The 20,815-nt window shown below is 33.5% G+C and overlaps 1 protein-coding gene across 3 annotated transcripts in view; it reads left to right on the top strand.

Annotated features, from left to right (window-relative positions):
• Nucleotides 1-20,815, top strand: part of LOC143244864 (uncharacterized) — a 67,691-nt gene that overhangs the window by 35,100 nt on the left and 11,776 nt on the right. Inside the window, exons 6-14 of one of the 3 annotated variants that reach the window (XM_076490290.1) lie at nucleotides 222-344; nucleotides 2,761-2,852; nucleotides 3,675-4,680; nucleotides 6,392-6,595; nucleotides 7,315-7,511; nucleotides 8,228-8,289; nucleotides 14,385-14,665; nucleotides 17,696-18,196; nucleotides 19,986-20,215. In XM_076490290.1, coding sequence (XP_076346405.1) covers nucleotides 222-344; nucleotides 2,761-2,852; nucleotides 3,675-4,680; nucleotides 6,392-6,595; nucleotides 7,315-7,511; nucleotides 8,228-8,289; nucleotides 14,385-14,665; nucleotides 17,696-18,196; nucleotides 19,986-20,215 — 2,696 coding nt within the window. Of the gene's footprint in view, nucleotides 1-221; nucleotides 345-2,760; nucleotides 2,853-3,674; nucleotides 4,681-6,391; nucleotides 6,596-7,314; nucleotides 7,512-8,227; nucleotides 8,290-14,384; nucleotides 14,666-17,695; nucleotides 18,197-19,982; nucleotides 20,216-20,815 lie in introns of all 3 variants that reach the window. The other 2 variants (XM_076490291.1, XM_076490289.1) reach the window with 2 other exon arrangements.

Raw genomic sequence — 20,815 nt, 5'->3', positions numbered from 1 at the left:
AATCGGGAAATGGCGTCGTAATCAGCTGAGCTGTGCGAACCTAGCGACACCAAGCGGATTCCCCTGGAACCAACTGGAGCCACGCAATTCAAACAGTCCGCGTATTTTTTGAACAGCCCTCGTATTTATGTATTAAACTTCGAGATAGTAGTACGATAAAATCATAAAGTAATTTAAAGTATATTGAAGGATTTGATGGATTTTTAATATTTACAAACTAGATGAGTGCTGGTCAGATGATGACTGTGGCTTGCACGGTAAATGTATCAATCTGAAGTCAACAACCTTCCCTAAGATGCAGTGTTTCTGTGAAACAGGCTGGTTTGGGGAGAAGTGCGACAAAGGTAAACTCTAAACAAGTAAATTTCTTATACACTGAAAATAACATTTTTTTGATATAACAGTTATTTCTGAAATTGTCTGGATCTCTTCTTATTAGTTGTTTATGTTATCTGTATTAATATATCTTTTTGTTATTGTTATTTGTAAATGATATTTGTATTCTTCTATTTTTATTGTCTGTGTAGGTCTTTCGTTTCCTCTTTTTTATTTTAATTAGCAACATTTTATTACCTTGTGAAATTTAGACAACTTTTTATAAGATTATCAGGTTTTGTAACAGTGGATCCTTTACAGTAAGTGTCTGTTATTTGTTCGCAAAGAAACAGCATCACATTCTACCTGTTTTAAAAATAATATGTTAATAACAAATTAGGCCTGGCATGGTCAGGTGGGTTAAGGCGTTAGACTCCTAATTCAAGGGTCGCGGGTTCGAATTCCAGTCCCACCAAACATGCTCGCCCATTCAGCCATGGGTGCGTTATAATGTGACGGTTAATCCCATTATTCGTTGGTAAAAGAGTAGCCCAAGAGTTGGCGGTGAGTGGTGATGACTAGCTGCCTTCCCTCTTGTCTTACACTGCAAAATTATGGAGGGCTAGCGCAGATAGCCCTCGAGTAGCTTTGCGCGAAATTCAAAAAACAAACAAACAAGAACAAATTAAACATATACACAAAAGTTCGTTAAATATTAGTTATCTTAGATTTATACAAGCTTTAAAATATTGTATTTTTTTGTCAAAATCAACACGGTCTGCTTTAGTTACTTTAGAACACAACTGACAAGAAGAATTCTTCTTCTTTATTTTGTTATTACCATGAAGTTTATGATAATTTCATTATTAGAATCGCCTCTGTATCCTCTTTTATCGCTAAATTCACGTTCAGAACTAGAACTCAATAATGATTTTTTCTATGCCTAGTTAACCTTGGACATTCCACGAAATACAAGATATTGTTATGCACTAATACCCAATGAAATAGATGAGAGACTTGGATATTTTTAGCAGCATAATGCAATAATTTCATTATAGGAAAAATCGTTAATTCATAATAATTGAACTACACACCATATGATTCGTAAAACGTTACATAAACAAACTTTCCATAAAAAATTGCTTCTAAAAATAACAAAATATGCTACTCGTAGTTCTCGCATTAAACTTAAATTTAAAGAGTCGCGTTTATCTAAAATAATTTATCATATCTATTGCAAATATAGCGACATTTAGAACAGCAATTTTCTCCTTCCTCTTATGAGATACAGACTCTTAAATTTGTGGTTCTTATCTGTCACCAGGTACAGTACAAGCTTCAAGAAAATGTAATTTCTCCTGTCTTCAGCAAATATGTCAGCTTTTAGAACAAAAGTATGCAATACAACATTTTGCACAATACTAGATATTTTGATGCAATAATACTGTGTTAAACCAAGTAAAAACTCAGAAGGCTGTAGCAACATGATGTAATCATCTTTAATTCATAACAATTGAACTATACAAGATGTAATTCGTAAATAGCTATATTTACAAACTTATCATAAAATATCGCTTAAGCGGTTGTGTAGATCTAATAGAAATTATAGAATTTTGAAACTGTATCTTGAAACATAACTAAACAATTTTCCTGTTGAGCTGAAGCTGTATATTTAAGCAATTATAAAGACTTCTGTATAATTTCAACCTAAAAGAAAGTACCATGGTGTGAAAACCGTAAAAGAAAGAAATATTTGAAAACCAATAGGTCTCTGAATTGTTGTAAAAATGAGTTAGCTATAGATACTATTTTACTAAATTTCTCTTGATTTGTTCATTGTGGCTCAATAACACAGATGTGTAAAAATAGCCTGTCAGAAATTACTCTTCCATAAATCACTGTCCAATATCATTTTGTTCAATACCGGAAACCATTAATTCTGATACTGAAGTGTCTACAGTTCACTTGTTTTTATAGCACATTTTAGGCCTACTGTTTTTTTTCAAATTTTCGCCAGTTGGGCATGTAATATGTAACTTAGTATTACACTGAAGACATAAATATCTTCATAGAATCTTTTATTTCTCATATTCTCGCCGCACCGCTGATGATTATAACATTGACAAACTGAGAAAAACGTGATGAAATTTCGTAGAATGGACGGCAACTGCCTGTTGTAGAGACACAAGTGTAGATGACGACGTTTCTAAAGTCTTCCGCCTTTCGTTTTCAAGGCGCGTCCTCTACACTTGTGTCTCCGCAACAGGCAGTTGCCGTCCATTCATCAAAGTTTCATCATGAATACTTTGCCTAAACAATCTGTGAAATAAAAATGTGGAAAGAAACATCTGCTCTTAGCTTGCTTTCGTTAAAAAATGGCCAATACCTAATTAAATTACAAACCAATTAATTTTTGTTTCTAATTTTCTGTGACCAATTTAACAGAATCTTCCGTGAAAACTACCAATCTAGACTTGAGCAAACATTTTCAAAAAAACTTATCAGACGATTACACCCTCTATTGGAGAATACTTCAGGTAAGATATTTTCGCAATCTCTTTATGTGCGAAAAAAACTCACAAAACTAAGTTTCCAAAATTTTCTGTTATAAAAAACTCGTATGGGTTCTAAGATCACTTAAGTTATACATGCATATTTAGCATAAGTGGAATACATATTTTTTATAATAGGCTTCAATACTTGATTAGATAAGTATTTCTTTTCTCAGTACGTAATTTTCTGAATAAACAGTATAATAGATACTGAACAATATGAAATTATCTTTAACTTTGTTATTTTCGGATAACAGCATTGTCCCACGCATTAAAATACTCCTGGTTTATATTTATATATATTAAAACATTTACAAAACTCCAACATAACCTCTAAGGATGTTGATAGCGCTTTTCACTTCCGTTGACAGAAAGATGTTTAAATTACACCTGTATCAAACGTGTATTTTTGGTGGTCTTTTAAGTAGTATGTACAGTCTGTTAGGGCATTTACAACTAATTCATCATCTTTACTTACATACAAATGTTATAATCACATGAATAGTTTTTGAAATGTATTATAGTCTTAAAACTATTATTTTTAAAAATACCCCCCAGACATTTAACTTATTACTTTTATTCTTATGGGGGTAACCAAGGTTTTCATTACTCAAGGTTCTAAATTTTGCTATTGAACTTTGATTTTAAACTAATGTAATTTCTTTAGTTAAAAACAAGTAAATAAATCAATAAAATAGTTATATATCTTATAAGGATTGAAAACGAATGTGTATGTATATACATATGAGACTTTCTTATTCGGTTGTAGATATCTTGCTACATCTTTTGTTTATTGGTTGTTCATAGGATAGAGAAGAAATAGAAATTATTCTTAAGGTCAATGGAACAAGTTACGCTGCTCTTGGGTGGAGACCTCGAGGTATGAACGCTGGTTGTAAAGCATTTCCTCTGATAAGAGAAATTCGCAGTACACCATCCGAACCTGAAACAAACGACAAAACAACTATAGTGGAATGCATTACAGCTGCACCCGATACAACAGACATTCCTGAAGATGGTAGTAAAATACGACCAGAACCACATTTGGTGTCATCTGCTACACTTACTACTGAAGTTCTTAAAACCAGTAAGGATACTACTACAATAACCCCTCACGCAGGTAGTAAGACAGTCAATCCTCACACGTCTAAAGCTAGACATCCTTTAGATGTAGATAAAAACGGAGATCGAAAAATAGAAAGAGTTTCTACTGCATCGACAGTTTTACCAAAATTCTTTAAAAAAATATTTGATTTTGAGGTCCCTACACAACCTAGCGTAAACTTCTTACACATGCCTCACTCTCTGCTGTCAGATCGTTTCTCTGGCCAACCATATTATTTCCGACCTGCAAACATACCATTTAACCAACATTTTCAACCATCATGGAGTCGAAATTGGCCATCGTTATCTCAAAGTTTCGAACGTAGCTTTGGTGAAGGTGGTAATATAATTGGTATTCCAGCAATTGATAGTTCTCAGAATGGTGCGTACAATCGTAATTTCGCTTCTAAAAACCGTTTCAAACGTGAGATTGCACCATCTTTAATAAAACGCAGTTTTTTAGAAAGTGCTGGGAAGTATCCACCAAAATCTTCTTACACACCTCGCCATGACTTTCATCCTATGGACTGTACAGATATGGTGATTGGGGCCGTTCGAAGAGGAACTAGCCGTATTTTTGACAGCTACACACGAGACAGGTCCACTCCACGGACTGATTCCTATTACGGAGGAACTGACGACTTGACAGCTGCAGTGGGTTATGAAGAAAACGGCTTGACCACCATTGTATTCAGAAAGAAGCTGAAAGGTAGCTTAAAAGTTATATATCTTATTTGTATATCACAAAGTTTCATTTTTACTACTCTTTTTTTAAATTTTACTTCAGATATATTAATATATGGCACTTGATATTTGTGTTTCGACTGTTGTTTAGTTTTTATGGAACTATTACAGAGGGTTGAACACGTTATATTAAAATGATTTTAAAGACTAACCACGTCAACATATCCATTTTTGTTCTGACAAAATTGCATCTTGAAAATATCCTTGCAACGTAATTTACACTACAAAAGATTTCATCATAAGACTTTTTACGACTAAAGCACACTATTCCTCTTTCTGAGGCCCGGCATGGCCAAGCGTGTTAAGGCGTGCGAGTCGTAATCTGAGAGTCACGGGTTTGCATCCCCATCGCGCCAAACATGCTCGCCCTTTCAGCCGTGGAGGCGTTATAATGTTCGGACAATCCCACTATTCGTTGGTAAAAGAGTAGCCCAAGAGTTGGCGGTGGGTGGTGATGACTAGCTGCCTTCCCTCTAGTCTTACACTGCTAACTTAGGGACAGCTAGCACAGATAGCCCTCGAGTAGCTTTGTGCGAAATTTCAAAACAAACAAACATCATCTTTCTGCTTTGATAAATACACTAAGTGTATAAAGATGACCGTTTCACAATGCTCGTTTCAACAGTCCAATGCCAGAAGATATTGCATCCATCACTGAACGTTGTTGTATAGGGCAGTGTAAATACTACTTTGATTCTTCAACTGTTTTACGTATGCAACAGTTGAACAGATGTCATGGAAGCAACTTGCCGACATATAACTTGTGTCAATTTTCTTCACAGAAATCTTTTTTGCTTATATTTTGTTCTGTCGCTTCAAGCAAGATGATCACATTTGCTATTGTCCTTTATATAATAAAACGTTGTACTTTGTTTATCGTGGTTGGAATACGATTTGTAGTAAATATCTTTTTAGATATTTTTGTTTGTTTGTTTTGGAATTTCGCACAAAGCTACTCGAGGGCTATCTGTGCTAGCCGTCCCTGATTTAGCAGTGTAAGACTAGAGGGAAGGCAGCTAGTCATCACCACCCACCGCCAACTCTTGGGCTACTCTTTTACCAACGAATAGTGGGATTGACTGTCAATTTATAACGCCCCCACGGCAGAAAGGGCGAGCATGTTTGGTGCGATCGGGATGGGAACCCGTGACCCTCAGATTACGAGTCGCACGCCTTAACACGCTTGGCCATGCCGGGCCTCTTTTAAGATAACATTGATGCCTATTTGATCCACATTAACCTGTTTTCCAATACATTACGTACATAGGTCCGTCTTGGAAAGTCTAAAAACCTAGCCCGAATACATCTTTATAACATGAGTGTACTACTACTTTCTATCAGAAAAGTCTGTTATATAACCTTTTGAAAAGCGATTACTTTTCGGAGGCATCACATTACAGCTTACGAAACTTTAAACAACGTCCAAATTTAGTTCTATTCTCCAAAACAATTTTATATCGGCTATGATTGACACGAGTTGCTGATTTACATATTCTAAGCCGTTTAAATATAACTTAATCAGTACTGTATTAATCATATTCTGTCATATTCTTATATGTTTTAATTACCTTTTTCCCATCCAATAATACTGGAAATATTAAAGGTTTTCATTTATAAAAACAAAATGAACAATATTAAAACTCAACAATTATTCTTATTTTATTTAATGTTTTTAGGCAAAGAACTCACTGACCATACAATTGAAAACAGTTTCATGGATGTCATCTGGGCTCGAGGTCAAGAAATTGGAAAATACATTCATCGACCTAAAACTGGACTTGAAGATTGTAAAGTAAAGACACCAGACTTCTATCGTCCTGATGAGATTAAGTACCATGGGCACGGAAAACAACGAGGAAAAGTTACTATGAACTTTTTTGGTAAGCCTAACTATATGAGTAAGTTCGTATTGGAATTCATACATATATTGGATTTATTAAGATAAGACCTAGTGTTACAAAATTAAAATAATTGTTAAATTAGATTACCATATTCTGAGTTTAGACAACTTTGTAGAAAGTTCTCTAAACGTTTTGTGATTATTGATTTTATGTTGAAGCAAGAGTGAAATTCTTGATATACAACTCATCCATTAGGCATTATAGTTTTATTGATCAGCCAAGGCTTTTAGAAATGCTTTTGTATGTAAAATCTCCTAGATCTTTTTTATAGCTAAAAATAATATCTAGATATTTTTGTGTGTTTATACAACTGAAAAGGTGTCAACTGTGTCAGCTAAACAAATATTAGTTTAAAACATGAAATGAATATATAATTTGTCATTTTGTTCGTTGGCAATATTAAAAAAAACTTACTTTCCTTGTAGATTTGGAAGTATTATTATTATGAAACTAGTGCCTATCTAATAATAATCAACAGTTCTAATAACGTAAGCGTAATCCTATTATAACTTGCAAACATAGTTTTGTCACATTGATCACAAATTCGACAAACTGAATTATTATATAACGGGTAGTAATAGCAATTATATGTTCTAAAACTGTGAACATTATTCAGTCACCTTTATCACAGGTGCGACAAGTAGAATCATTAATGTAGTTATAATTCAGAGACAACCTTATTGTATCCTTTATCACAGATGCTAATAGTAAGCCTATAGGAAAGGCCGTTTTATCTACTGGAGAGTGGAAGTATCCGCAAAACTGCAAAGTTCACAGCTGTTTATATCACGTCAAGTGGAAATTGCGTAAGAACAGTGATGAAATAGAGTTCATAATTTATAGTTCTAATATCAATAAATGGACGGGAATTGGCTTCTCCAACAATACAAAAATGGTAATTGTTTAACACTGTAGTTTCGATCATCATCCATTAAATCGTTTCAGTTATAAATACCAGGAAATACGTTTTAGCTACATTAATTCTCGTTTTCGAAGAATAGGATTTGTAAGACAGTAGAAACAAATTAGTAATATTAATAAAAATCTATTTAGTACACTTTATTATTATTTTAGTTCTCTTTCAAATATTGTTTTCGCGCGTTATTAATATTCAAAATATTTTGAAGTTGTAAAACGTGAGAAATTAAAAACTTTTTATTTACATTTTAACTATATAAACTTAAGAAATATAAAAAATACTGTTTTAAGTTAACGCCTGCTGGGTTTGTGAAATAAACTACTGTTAGAACTCACTAAATAGTTTAATGCATTCTAATCAGAATATATATTTTCGTTAATCGGTGTGTTCATTTAAGGAATTAGGTAGTTCTGGTCACCCTATTATATAGAAATGAATCTATTAAATAACAACTTATTTCTTGTTCCAATCATTATAGTTTACTTCGCTATGATTAAAATATCTTATTCCTTAGAAATGAATAAATGTTTGACCTTTAATCTGAAATTCTCTACAAAGTATATCATACAAAACATTTTTATCTACCACTATAACTTGTTAGAAAACTGAGAGTAATAAACGATCTTCTTACTTGCCTATGATATTGATTAAAATATCTGAAAGTTAATTACCTGTCTATCTTTTCTCAACAGACTAACAGTGATGCCATAATAGGATGGGTCAATGATATTGGCCAAGTGACTGTCATTGACACGCAAGTATCTTTGTCTCTAAATTAATATTCATCATTTACATTATTTTTCTATTAAAATTTAAGTGTGTCATTCCTTATTATTTCATTTTTCTTGAGCCATCTTTATAGACGAGCTCGTTTTGTTTATTTTTAATGAATTTTTAGTATGAAAAGAAATTTAAAAATAGCCACAGCATTTATTTTCAGCGCCCACCTTACAAGTATTGTAAGTATAATGTTTTTCAACTATTTTGAATAACTTAGATGTCATTAAAAATAAATATGCAAAAAGTACTCATCTTACATCAACACACTATATTAGAAATAAATTCTGCCTTGTTGTTTTTTTTTCATTCTTTTAAATCACCTTGCAGTAACATAAATTAACTTAGGTGTGTGAATAATGTTATAAAATTGCGCTTAATTCATTATTCGATATTATATAGCGGACCAAGTACTTAGTTATCATATATGTATGTATGTATACAAAGTTTAGAGACGTCATTACTTTTTTCATCGAAAGCAAACTTTGTGGCGTAGAGGCCTAACGCATTTCTTGATTGTCTATAGTCTATACCAGGGGTGTGCAACAGGCGGCCCGCGGGCCACAACCCGGCCCGCCAAGCCATTTAGTGTGGCCCTAGTTGTTGTAATCTAACCATGTGACCTGATCTGTAATCCAACGCAAATGGAATATTTTTAAAAGCCGATCCTACGGGATTCCCAGGCTTCGACTCGACAAACTTCTAAAATTATCTTTGCTAGAGAGGAGCAGGCCGAATTCGATTGGTCGGCCTCCTTAGGGCATGAATAGGTGACGTGCACTAGCACTATTGTCTACGACTCAACGTCATGTCCTGAACCTCGCCTTTTATTTCCTTTTACAGTTACTACAAGAGATTGAAGGTAAATTGATTATTATTTAGCATATTGTTGTGACTTTACTGAATTTATTAAAATTTTTGCTTTCAGATGCATCTGATTCTATGTACAGTGTGACCTCGTTATTCGCGGGGGTTACGTTCTTTACCCTCCCGCGAATAGCGAAAAACCGCGAATATTGGACGCAGTTTTAAAACGTATATGTATGCGATTATATACTATATGAAATGCTTCCCAAACACTAATGATACTTATACTCATTGATGCAGTAATAATGTAGCAATATTGCATCCTGTTATGTATTTCACTAAATTGTACCGTGCGTTACCGGACTGTGCTTTGCCGTTTGCGTTGTTGGGGAAGCTGAGGCAGTCAGCCAATAGCAGTCCAATCTTGTTTGGTGAAGACGACAATTGATAAAACGGCTTGATTGAGTAAATACAACAGAAATCTCCTCGAAAAGCCCTTTCAGTCTCTGTGACCTACAAAACGCAGTTCGCGCATAACCCTCGAATATGCGGGGCCGCGAATGGCGAACCGCGAATAGGCGAGGTCACACTGTATTTTGCTATTCTCAATTAATTTAAGTACCGGAAGGCTATGATCGGGATGCCAATTTAGAAATATGTGTTTCTGTCCATAAGAGGTTCCATGTGTAAATAAATTCTATGTTTTTTCTACTTTGCTATTTTCGTGAGAATAATTTTTGTTTTGATTTCAGGGCTAGTAAAATGTCAGCAGTTAAGAAACGAAAAATTGATGATGAGGGAAGGTTATTCAACAGTGAATGGTGCACAAAATATCTTGTTGTCCCACATAATCAAGGTGTTGTCTGCCTCGTCTGTCAAACTACAATTGCAGTCATGAAAGAGTACAATATTAAGCGACATTACGCAACTAAGCACTCCTCCCAGTTTGATGAAATTGTTGGTCAGGCACGAAAGGACAAAATTGAACATTTAAAAACATCCATTGAAAAGCAACAAGGTGTTTTTACCACTTTCAAGAAAAATTCAGAACTGGTGACAAAACTGAGTTTTAAGCTTTGTGAATGTATGGCAGAAAAGGGAAAGCCTTTCAGTGATGGAGAATTTATTAAAAATTGTTTAACAATATTCACAGAATATGCATGTCCAGAGAAAAAATATTTGGTGGAGCAAACTAGCCTTTCCAGCTTTACTGTCTCACGCAGGACAAAAGATCTTTCAGAGGACATCAAAGAAACTTTGAAAGAGAGATTGAATTCGTGTGAAGCTTTCAGTCTGGCTTTGGATGAAAGCACTGATATCAATGACACATCCCAACTTGTCATTTTCATCAGAGCTGTTACTGCAGGCTTTGATGTTTTCGAAGAGTTTTTAGATATGGCAAGCCTTTCCTCCACAACCACAGGACAGGATATTTGTGAACAAGTGCTTAAGGTTGTAGAAAAGTTTGAACTGAATCCTTATAAATTATGTGGTGTTACAACAGATGGTGCTCCTTCCATGACAGGTAGGACAAATGGATTCACCAAGAAATTTCTAACTGCAATTGGAGCACAAGACGTAGTTGTAAGCCATTGCATTATTCACCAAGAGAGCTTGTGCACCAAAGTTCTGGATTTTGCAGAAGTCATGAAAAATGTCGTCCAATGCGTAAATTATATTCGAACACGAGGATTAAATCATCGACAATTTAAAACTTTTTAGATGAGCTGGACAGTGAGTATTCAGATGTTTTGTACTTTTCTGCTGTACGTTGGCTTAGTAGAGCTGCTACTTTGAAGAGATTCTGGAATCTGCGAGAGGAGATTAAGTTCTTCATGGAGAGCAAACGTCAGAATGTGGACTTCTTGAGCAATGAGAACTGGCTGAATGACTTAGCATTCCTCACAGACATTACACAGCATCTGTCTGATTTAAACTTAAAACTACAAGGGAAAAGTCAACTTGTGAATAAGTTGTTTGAGCATATTTGTGCTTTTGAGAAGAAATTGGAACTTTTCCAGGTTCAGTTGAGAAGAGCCATATTGACCCATTTTACATGTCTTGCAACCAGGAAACTGGAATTTCCTAATCTGGATTGCACCAAATATGGAACCAGTGTACAAAAGCTGCGTGATGAGTTTGCAAACAGATTTCCAGATTTCAGACAAACTGAAATTAGATTGAAATTGTTCGCTCAACCTTTTGATTTGGCAGTGGAAGACAGTCCTGATGATTGCCAAATGGAACTCATTGAACTGCAGGCTGACATGGACACTAAAAGGAAATTCTCTGAAAACAGTTTGCTAGACTTTTACAAACTCTGTGTACGTGAAAAGTTTCCCAATTTGTCCCGTCATGCACAAAGAATTGCCTCCCTTTTTGGTAGCACCTACTGCTGTGAGCAATTTTTCTCCAAAATGAAGCTCATCAAAACCAAATGTAGAAGTCAGCTGACTGATGAACATTTGACCAGTCAGTTAAGAGTGGCAACCACTTCTGTCAAAGCTGATATTGACAAGCTCTGCAAGGACTCTAAATTTCAAGTGTCGCACTAAAATGATCACTCATGCAAAAATATAAAATATTATTGCTTGCATTTTGAGAATTTTTTTTAATTTATTGTGCATGTACACGAATAAGCTTGTTTTTTAAGTGGCCCCGCTTGATTGATGAAGTTGGTTATATGGCCCACCGACGAAAAATGTTACACACCCCTGGTCTATACCCTCTGCTGTAAAGTGCAGTTTCGCCTATTCAAGGCTCATCGGCACAACTTCGGCTATAAAACCAAAGAAATACAAGTATGTCACTTATAATGTCGATGTGTATATATATATATAATACCTATTAAGTCTTTTCAGTCCTTTTAAATCACTGTTATAAGATGCCTAACTGTATTTATTTCGTTTACTGACCTAAGCTGTGCTGATGATCCTTGAATAAATGAAACTGTATTCCACGGTAAAAGAGACGGCTAATTAAGGAATACATTAGATCTTTACGTTACAGATTTTCTTTTATATTTTATAGATTTATTTAATTTATATATATCATATGCATACATAATTCAAATAAATCCTTTTTATACTAAATTACATTTCGATTATAAAGTCAAAATCACTTCAAAATGAAATTTTTCCTGCAATTATTTTTTTGAAAATCTATTTTTATAATTTTTGTTTGCAACTTTGGTTTTCTTAAATAAACATTTACAATTTACTATAAAATTTTATTTTATACCATTTTTTTTCAAATTTTAAACATTAATTCTGGTTCTTACTTCAAAACTTTGTTCTTTTAATTTAGAAAATTCAGTTAATTTTTATGAAAATGTTCTTTATAGAAGATTACAAAACAATTTTTCTGTAAATTAATTCATCATTAGCGAGCGAAACTTTCTTAGACGATCATTATTGACTATTTTAAGTTTGTAACGTTTTGCAGTCGCTCAGAGAAAAGTTTAAGGACCTATAAATCTTGATTGATTGTTTGACGTCAAAACTGGACTGATTGTCACCAAACCTGACATGTACCCTTAAAGCTCCTAGAGGAATAACATAGGGGTCAGCATTCCATTCGAACCTTACCCCCTTATGTTTGCTTGTTTGAGCTTAAGGACAAACCTACACAATGGGCTATTTGTGCTATGCCCATCACTGGTATAAAAACCTAAATTCTAGTGTTGTAAGTCTGCAGATATACCGCTGTGCCACTGGAGAGCACTTATAAATCTAAAAATCGGGTTTCATACCTACTACCTGCAGTAAGTAGAGTACAAATAGCTCATTACGTTGCTTTTTGCCTAAAACAAACAAAACACATTTTACAATATTTGTAAATCATTATTTATTATTAGTGATTTCATTCTTTTTTTCACAACTTTGCTGTCCAGTTTACTATGAAGACTGTTAGCTTAGAATTTCGCACAAAGGTAAAAGAGGGCTACATGCGCTAACCATTCCTAATGTAGCAGTGTAAGTTTTGTTTGTTTGTTTTGTTTCTGAATTTCGCGCAAAGCTACACGAGGGCTATCTACGCTAACCATCCCTAATTTAACAGTGTAAGTCTAGAGGGAAGGAAGCTAGTCATCACCACCCACCGCCAACTCTTGGGCTACTTTATTACCAACAAATAGTGGGATTGACCGTACATTATAACGCCCCCACAGCTGAAAGGGCGAGCATGTTTGGTGCGACAGGGATTCGAACCCGCGACCGTAGAATTACGAGTCGAAAACCCTAACACACTTGGCCATGCCGAGCCAGTAGTGAAATACATGGGAAGGCAATTAATCATCACCATCCACCTCCAACTCCTGGGATACTCTTATACCAACGAATACTGAGATTGACCGAACATTATAAAGCCCTCACGGCTGAAAGGGTGAGCATGTTTAGTGTGACGGGTATTCGAACCGGCGACCCTCAGGTTACTTACTAGTTGAGCGCCCCAGCTACATAGCCATGCCTGGCCTTGAAATGAACCAAAACATCGCTTTCCCTCTCTTTAGGTGTTATTCAATACTTGTTTATAGGTATCAAATTGCACAAATACGTAAAAAATAAATATAATATTTGCACTTAATAGTTCCACAAATGCAAATGATTTTGAATAAAAAGAAAACAACTAGAGACTGTAATAGTGCCATTATAAAAACAAAACAAAATGGGACACGAAAATAAATTCATTGCACTCGAAAATCAATTTATTTTTCTTCATGTATCTGAATAGACTAGTGTTAGGTGTAAGATTGGACAACAAATAGAAGCCTGTAAGAGTCAATAACACTAAACAAGAGTTTACATTGAGCGAACACATGATTTAATTGTAGTTTAGCAAGATAAAGGCCCTCGATATTCATTCATTCTGAAATTATGATCCAAACTTCTGCATCGTAAGCAAATTGTCTCACAAAATCTTTTTGCAACAGGTTTCAATTCAAATTTTCATTTATTTAAAATACACACTGTTTCATTTCTATTGCTTTATTTTGTGTTTCACTTTGTTGCATCATAAAACTTGTTTCTATTATTTTAGAATTATTGTTTATTTTCATGTCTTTTGTTCTAGAAGGATTATTTTCTTCAGAGATATTGTTTTGCTTTTTTTTAACGAATTATCTTCCTTTCTTTCAGAGTCGTTTTATGTTGCCTGAGAAACTTTTTGAAGCAGCTATATTATCTATATATTAGATTTCTTCAGCACAGATCTTATGTTTGTTGTACATACTATAGTATAACTTAAGCTTAAAAAATTCCATTTCAGCTGGTTAACAGACTATGAGCATCCTCAGTATGACGTGAAGCAAGATATCCACAAATTTTCTGGAGAAATTAAAGATGGAATATTCAAATTACAGTTTAATAGGAAGATAAATACTGGAGATGATTTCCAAGATCTCCAGTTTTCTTCACAGAACTGCCTGTATTTTTTATATCCTGTGAAAGGAGGAACGTATAACAGTAAAACTCGAAGAATAAATGTTCACGAACAACCTCCTATGATTTCTACTCAGAAGATTTGTATCAATCATATTTCAGGTAGAGGTTAGTAGGTTTCTTTTTTATGCTTTACACTTCAAAGCAATATCTCACATACTAGAAATATAGAGGTAACTTACTGATGGTTGAGCGAAAATTTTAAGCAATTTGCTGAACTTGGATGACAAGGAAGAGAATCATATGCTAATGTTATTTTAGTTGCATTTTATTTTTGAAAAAATTAATACACATAAGAATATTCAACAAAACACATACACACACATATATACCATTTTATGTATCAAAAATGGTGTTATTTAAATAAACTCTATTGTTGTTAATTATTATATTTATAAAATTTATTTGTCAATTTTTTTTATTTTCTCACTTCATAATAAAATACAACAGGATATGACAATATAAATTTTAAACACTGTGATATTAATCCTTGGGATAAAACTTAATCTAATAAAGTTTGAAACAATATAATATTTGCATTGATGCAAAAACAGGCATTATATAGAATTACATTAACAACATATTTTTCGTCTTTTACTATAATATCAGGACTATAGAAATAAATCACGTAACCTTAGTAGGACGTCAAGGGAACAATTGTTTTGATAAAGCTTTTATTTTGTTATAAATCGAAACTTTAGAATTATCTGCGAGCATAATTTCACGAGTTTATGTTTCCTCTTTGTCGTATGTTAATGTTACCAAAATTTCTTTTGGAAAATAAATCTTAAAATATTGAGATATAGCACTCTGCACAACTGTTAGAACAAAGTCAAGAACCCTATTTCAAGAAACTTTCGAACAACAATGGAAGGTGAAACATCAAAGTGTTATTAATCTTCATATTCAGTTCAACAAAAACTCGGTGGAAGTTCTTGAGTTCAGCATACAGTTAATACTTTTTGTTTGGGGAACATTTCAAGTCTGCAACAATTTGTCAGAACATGATGTAAATGTTTTATGCAAATTCTTTGTTCTATTGACAGTTTTGTAAGCTTTTGGGGCTGTGGTATGACAAAAACTTAACATACAGTGTTAACACTGTTTTATCAAGTAATATTTCTGGAGTGCTATTGAACTGATTTTTTTCTCGCATATACTGGTACTATATGCTAGTTCCTTGTTAGCTTCTTTCCATATAGTTAAGTCACTGCATGGGGTACCATAAGAGTTATTTTAAACCCTAAATTTGGTCAGTATGTTCATTCAAGCAGAACCATTATGACCTATTTTTGTACAAGTGTATGGGTTTTATAAAGTATGATAACTATTCTCATCCTGGTTCATTCTATTGTCAAAAAAAGATCATTGAAGCATTACAATAGTGTTAAAATTTAGTCTTTATGTAATGGCTTGGAAGAATTTAGCACCATAAAATGGAAAAAAAAAAACAATATTCTTTTGCCCTAACAATTTTGCACAGTACTGTACACCAAACAGTTTCATAATTTTTCTGATTTTTATAATTATTTTTGTCTTGAAAAAGTAACTAGGGATTCGACGTCTGGCAATTGAATATCATTATATCTAGTCACTATAAAAATTCTATTCTCACTGCAATGCCATCCATATAATCCTGATTTGTATATATCTTTTATGGAGTATAACATATCTGAGTTTTCCATCGGAGAAACAAAATTATCTAGTAGTTGTAAAGTAAAACACTTTGAGGGTCATAAATTATTGGATAAATATACTCTATTTATACAGTTTTGAGATAAGTGTACAAAAAGTAGTTATGGCTTTTTCTATTTGTGTAAATAAACTGTTGCTAAAACATCATATTTCTTGTAAATACTTTCAAAAATATCACTTTATTAGTAAAGATAATAATTAGTATGTAACACCATGAAACATTTTCATTTTACTTTGTTATGTATTACAATTTTAAGCAGCTTGAAATGAATTAAATTGTAATTTAGATTTAGACGGTAAATAAATGTCGATATGTAACCAGTTTATGATACTTGCCAACAAGATTGATACACACTGTTTTTTTAATATAGCTATATTTTATTGTACGAGCACAAGTTACAATAATGTTTATTAAAAATAATGATCTACGTAAAACGTTTTATAAACTTATACACAATATCGAATCTTTTTGTGATCTCAAACTTTACTGATGAGCGAGATAATTTTGAGTTCTTATAGATTTTTACCGCTGAAGTTATAAGGTTTGGTTTGTTTTGAATTTCGCGCAAAGCGACACGAGAACTATCTGCGCTAGCCGTCTCTAATTTAGCATTGTAAGACTAGAAGGAAGGCAACTAGTCATCACTACCCACCGCCAACTCTTTAGCTACTCTTTTACTAAGGAACAGTGGGATTGACCGTCACATTATAACGCCGTCACGGCTGAAAGGGTGAGCATGTTTGGTGTGCCGGGTATTCGAATCCGCGAATTATATAATGTTTTCGTAAAAATACAAACGTCCGATGTTAATTGGCTCAATTTAAATCGTTTATAATGTTCAAAATCTATAAACGTTAGTAGTCAAATATTTGAAGTTCCCGATTAGCAAGCACTAATCACAACTATAGATTCCAAGACTTATTATATACCAACTATAGCAAACCAATATTATATAATGTCTCTTGGCGTGTCGCGTTGTCTATATTTATAGTTGTGAGGAGAGTTTTTCGAAGCTTCAGGTTACTCAACAATATAAACATCACACAAGTATTTATGTATACACACATATATTATTGATTCTTACACTCGAGAATCTTCTACAACTTTCGTGAATAGGTGGGAATTTAGGCAAAACAGATTTAACAAAATAACTTATTTATATTTCTAAATTTAAATAAAACTCAATTAAGCATATTGAAATAGATATTTGATAGTAAATCTGTCACAACTTGCTTGTATTTTACTAAGATATTTAGTATTTAACGTATTTTATTTTATATTTTCAATATCCTGAATCACCGTTTATGTTTCTTGTCTCAGATTGTTTCATTCATCGTGAAAAATATTCTTATACCATATATCTTACTATTTACACTCTTAAAATAATATCAGTTGATAAACTGTAGAAGTAAAGTGTCTTTTTTCTCCAACATGATCTCTAGATGCTGATCAAAAACCTAAAAGCGAACTGGATGTTAAATCTGAGCCTGAACCTACCATTGTAACAGATGTACAAACTGAGTTTGAATCCACCAGTGAACCAGTTGTAAAACCTGAGCCTGAAACTACTAGTGAATCAAATGTGAAATATGAACCTGAGCCAACCAGTGAACCAAATGTAAAATCTGAGCCTGATCCTCGCAGTATATCAGACGTCAAATCAGAGTTTGATCGAAGTAATGGACCAGCAGTAAAATCAAAACCTAAAACACCAGGTGAAGAAGACATAAAATCAGAAACCGAATCCAATGTAGAACAAGATATAAAATCAGAACCAGCGTCTAGTGACGAATCTGGTTTAAAAACAGGTTCTAAACCTAGTAGTGAACCTAGCATAAAATCAGACATTAGCAGTGACTCTACGCTTTCTCCAGAACCTACAAGTGAACCCGAACCTGTTCCCCAACCTCCAACTCAATCATCTATAGAGAAAGAAGAAACAGGTTAATTATTTATAGATTCTACACACAAACATATATATTTATTTAAATTTTCACAAGATTATAATTGGTGAAAAACATACCAAAATTGACTATTAGTTTTTGCTAAAATCATTTCCTTTTCGCTTAAATATTTTTCAAAATTGCCCAACGAAATAATTTATATTTCGACAAGCAAAACCACTGGCTTATTTACATATTTGAGTTTTAGGTTAACTAACTGTACTTTAACTGTTATATGAGATGGATCTTTCAGTCAATATCAAACTTTCTTATTAACAACAAAAATAATACAAGCAGTGTTCAAAAAAGTACTTCGCTTTTAACACCCGCCTATATCAGCGATTCAAAAGCGGAACAAAAATACTTTAACAATTATTTTGTACTTCTATCATGCCCGGCATGGCCAAGCGCGTAAGGCGCGCGACTCGTAATCTGTACTAGCTGTCCCTAATTTAGCAGTGTAAGACTAGAGCGAAGGCAGCTAGTCATCACCACCCACCGCCAACTCTTGGGCTACTTTTTTTCCAACGAATAGTGGGATTGACCGTAACATTATAACGCTCCCACGGATGAAAGGGCGGATATATTTGGCGCGACGGGGCTGCGAACCCGCGACCCTCAGATTACGAGTCGCACGTCTTAACACGCTTGGTCATGCAGGGCCTCACATGTAGCTGGTAGTTTCGTTTTATAACGTACAAGATACATGATCAGCGCTATTGTTGATGAAACATAGAGGTTAATTTACCTAAATGTGTGGCATGGTATCAGAGTCATTGTTGATGTTAACAAAATACATGATCAGTGTCATCACTGGTAAAACATAAAGGTTATTTTATCTACATGTGTGGCAGGGTAAACTTCGTCACAGCCGGTTGCAAACCTGGATAATGTCATCAATATATTGACATAAATGATGAGCAGTTCTCTGCTTGCCACTCAAATCATTGTTAAGTAACATAAAATGAAAGGTAAAACAAACAGTATATGAGAATTGGCATCTTAGATATTCTTTACTTTATTTATTGATTTTATATTGTCTTCTTTCTTATGGGATTTATTATAACCTTACAACTTAAATTCTTCCTTAAGAAAAATTGTATTCCGGAAAAAAGTATTTTTCAGGACTTCAAAAAAAAAAAAACCAAAAGTGAACATCACCAAACGAATGGTGTGTGATAAGGTAAGATCCTTGCTCTTGAGGCTCTAGGTAAGTATTACCATTAATTAGCACGTTGCCTATGCACATTGCTCACCAATAGCTAAGTAAACGTATTTTGTCTTTAGGATGTTTTTTTTATTTGAACAAGAAAAAAACAACATAATTCAACAGAAATACAAGACTGCAAATCGCCCTTATCCACCATGCACTGTCATCCCTACCAATTGCTGGCACCCAAAGTGAGCACTGGCGCCGCGGGTAACCGGCTAGTATGAATAATTAACTTTAATGATAATCTTCAGATACATATATTTAAAACATATATTTTTTAAGACGTACATATATTTAAAAAAAGCGTTTAATGCAAACATTTTATCGTTAATAAGCGATGAAATGTTCATAAAAAATACGTGTAGAATAAAGAAGAATAAAATTATGTTAAAGAAAGATTAAGTGTGAAAATATAAGCCTTATAAATTATTCTAAAATATTTCAAGGGTTGTATATAAATTACATTGAATCGAACATGTTTCTAGATTTTTATCTTAAAGCAGGTTTTTGTTACTTTCAAGAAATCTCTCTAATTTCATGTTTTCTGACAGTTTGTTTTAATTAATCTATTAGCAGAAAATACGCATGAATTCCCTTCTTCTTCAACCATTCCTCACCAATCCGTTGGCTCATCCAGCACTTCTACAAGTACAACTACAATAATCACTACCAAAACTACACCTAGAACCGCCCATCAGGAGAAGAAATACAACGTACAATTAAAGCTGGCACAACCTTGGAAGAATGAGCTAGAAAGAGTAGATTCAGATGAACATCGCAGGCTGAGGGAGGAAATTTTAAATAAAGTTTGTTTCTTGTGGGGGAATTTAATATCTCGTTAGTGTATAGGACCAACTAATTACTCAATATTTTCTTATGCCTTCTATTTTATATTTAATGACATGAGTTAAATATATATATTCTTTATACTGTACATGTTAAAATCCTAAACTCTGTTTTTAGTCTCAGATTTAAATTTTCAGTTTTTTTTTTATTCTACACCAGTAGTTTTTAAACCATTGGTCACGAGACTAATGGGAAAAAATAAAATGTACCAAAAAAGTTCAATAGGTCGATTGAACTACTTTTTAAGCACATGGAATCGTGCTGATTTTGAATGTCTAAAATGGTGTGGGAACCGTTGCTCTACACTAAGAATTCTACACTCTGATTATTAAAAGTTCACATTCTTATTCAACAAAGCTTAACTCTGGTTCTCAAGTCTTTACATTTCATTTCTTGTACTTTTAATTTTTAATTCTAATTTGCAACATCGTAAGACCTAATTTCTCAATCTTATAATTCTGTATATAACAATCCCAACATCTTGATTCTTAGAATTATATATCCTGATAACAGTTCTTCCTATAGGATATTAATACTATGCTCTGATATTTTATATTCTT

Source organism: Tachypleus tridentatus, chromosome 2, assembly GCF_004210375.1.
Source record: "Tachypleus tridentatus isolate NWPU-2018 chromosome 2, ASM421037v1, whole genome shotgun sequence".
NCBI classification, from domain to species: Eukaryota; Metazoa; Arthropoda; class Merostomata; order Xiphosura; family Limulidae; genus Tachypleus; species Tachypleus tridentatus.
Note: the sequence above shows the minus strand (reverse complement) of the source record. Positions and strands in the feature narration are given on the sequence as shown.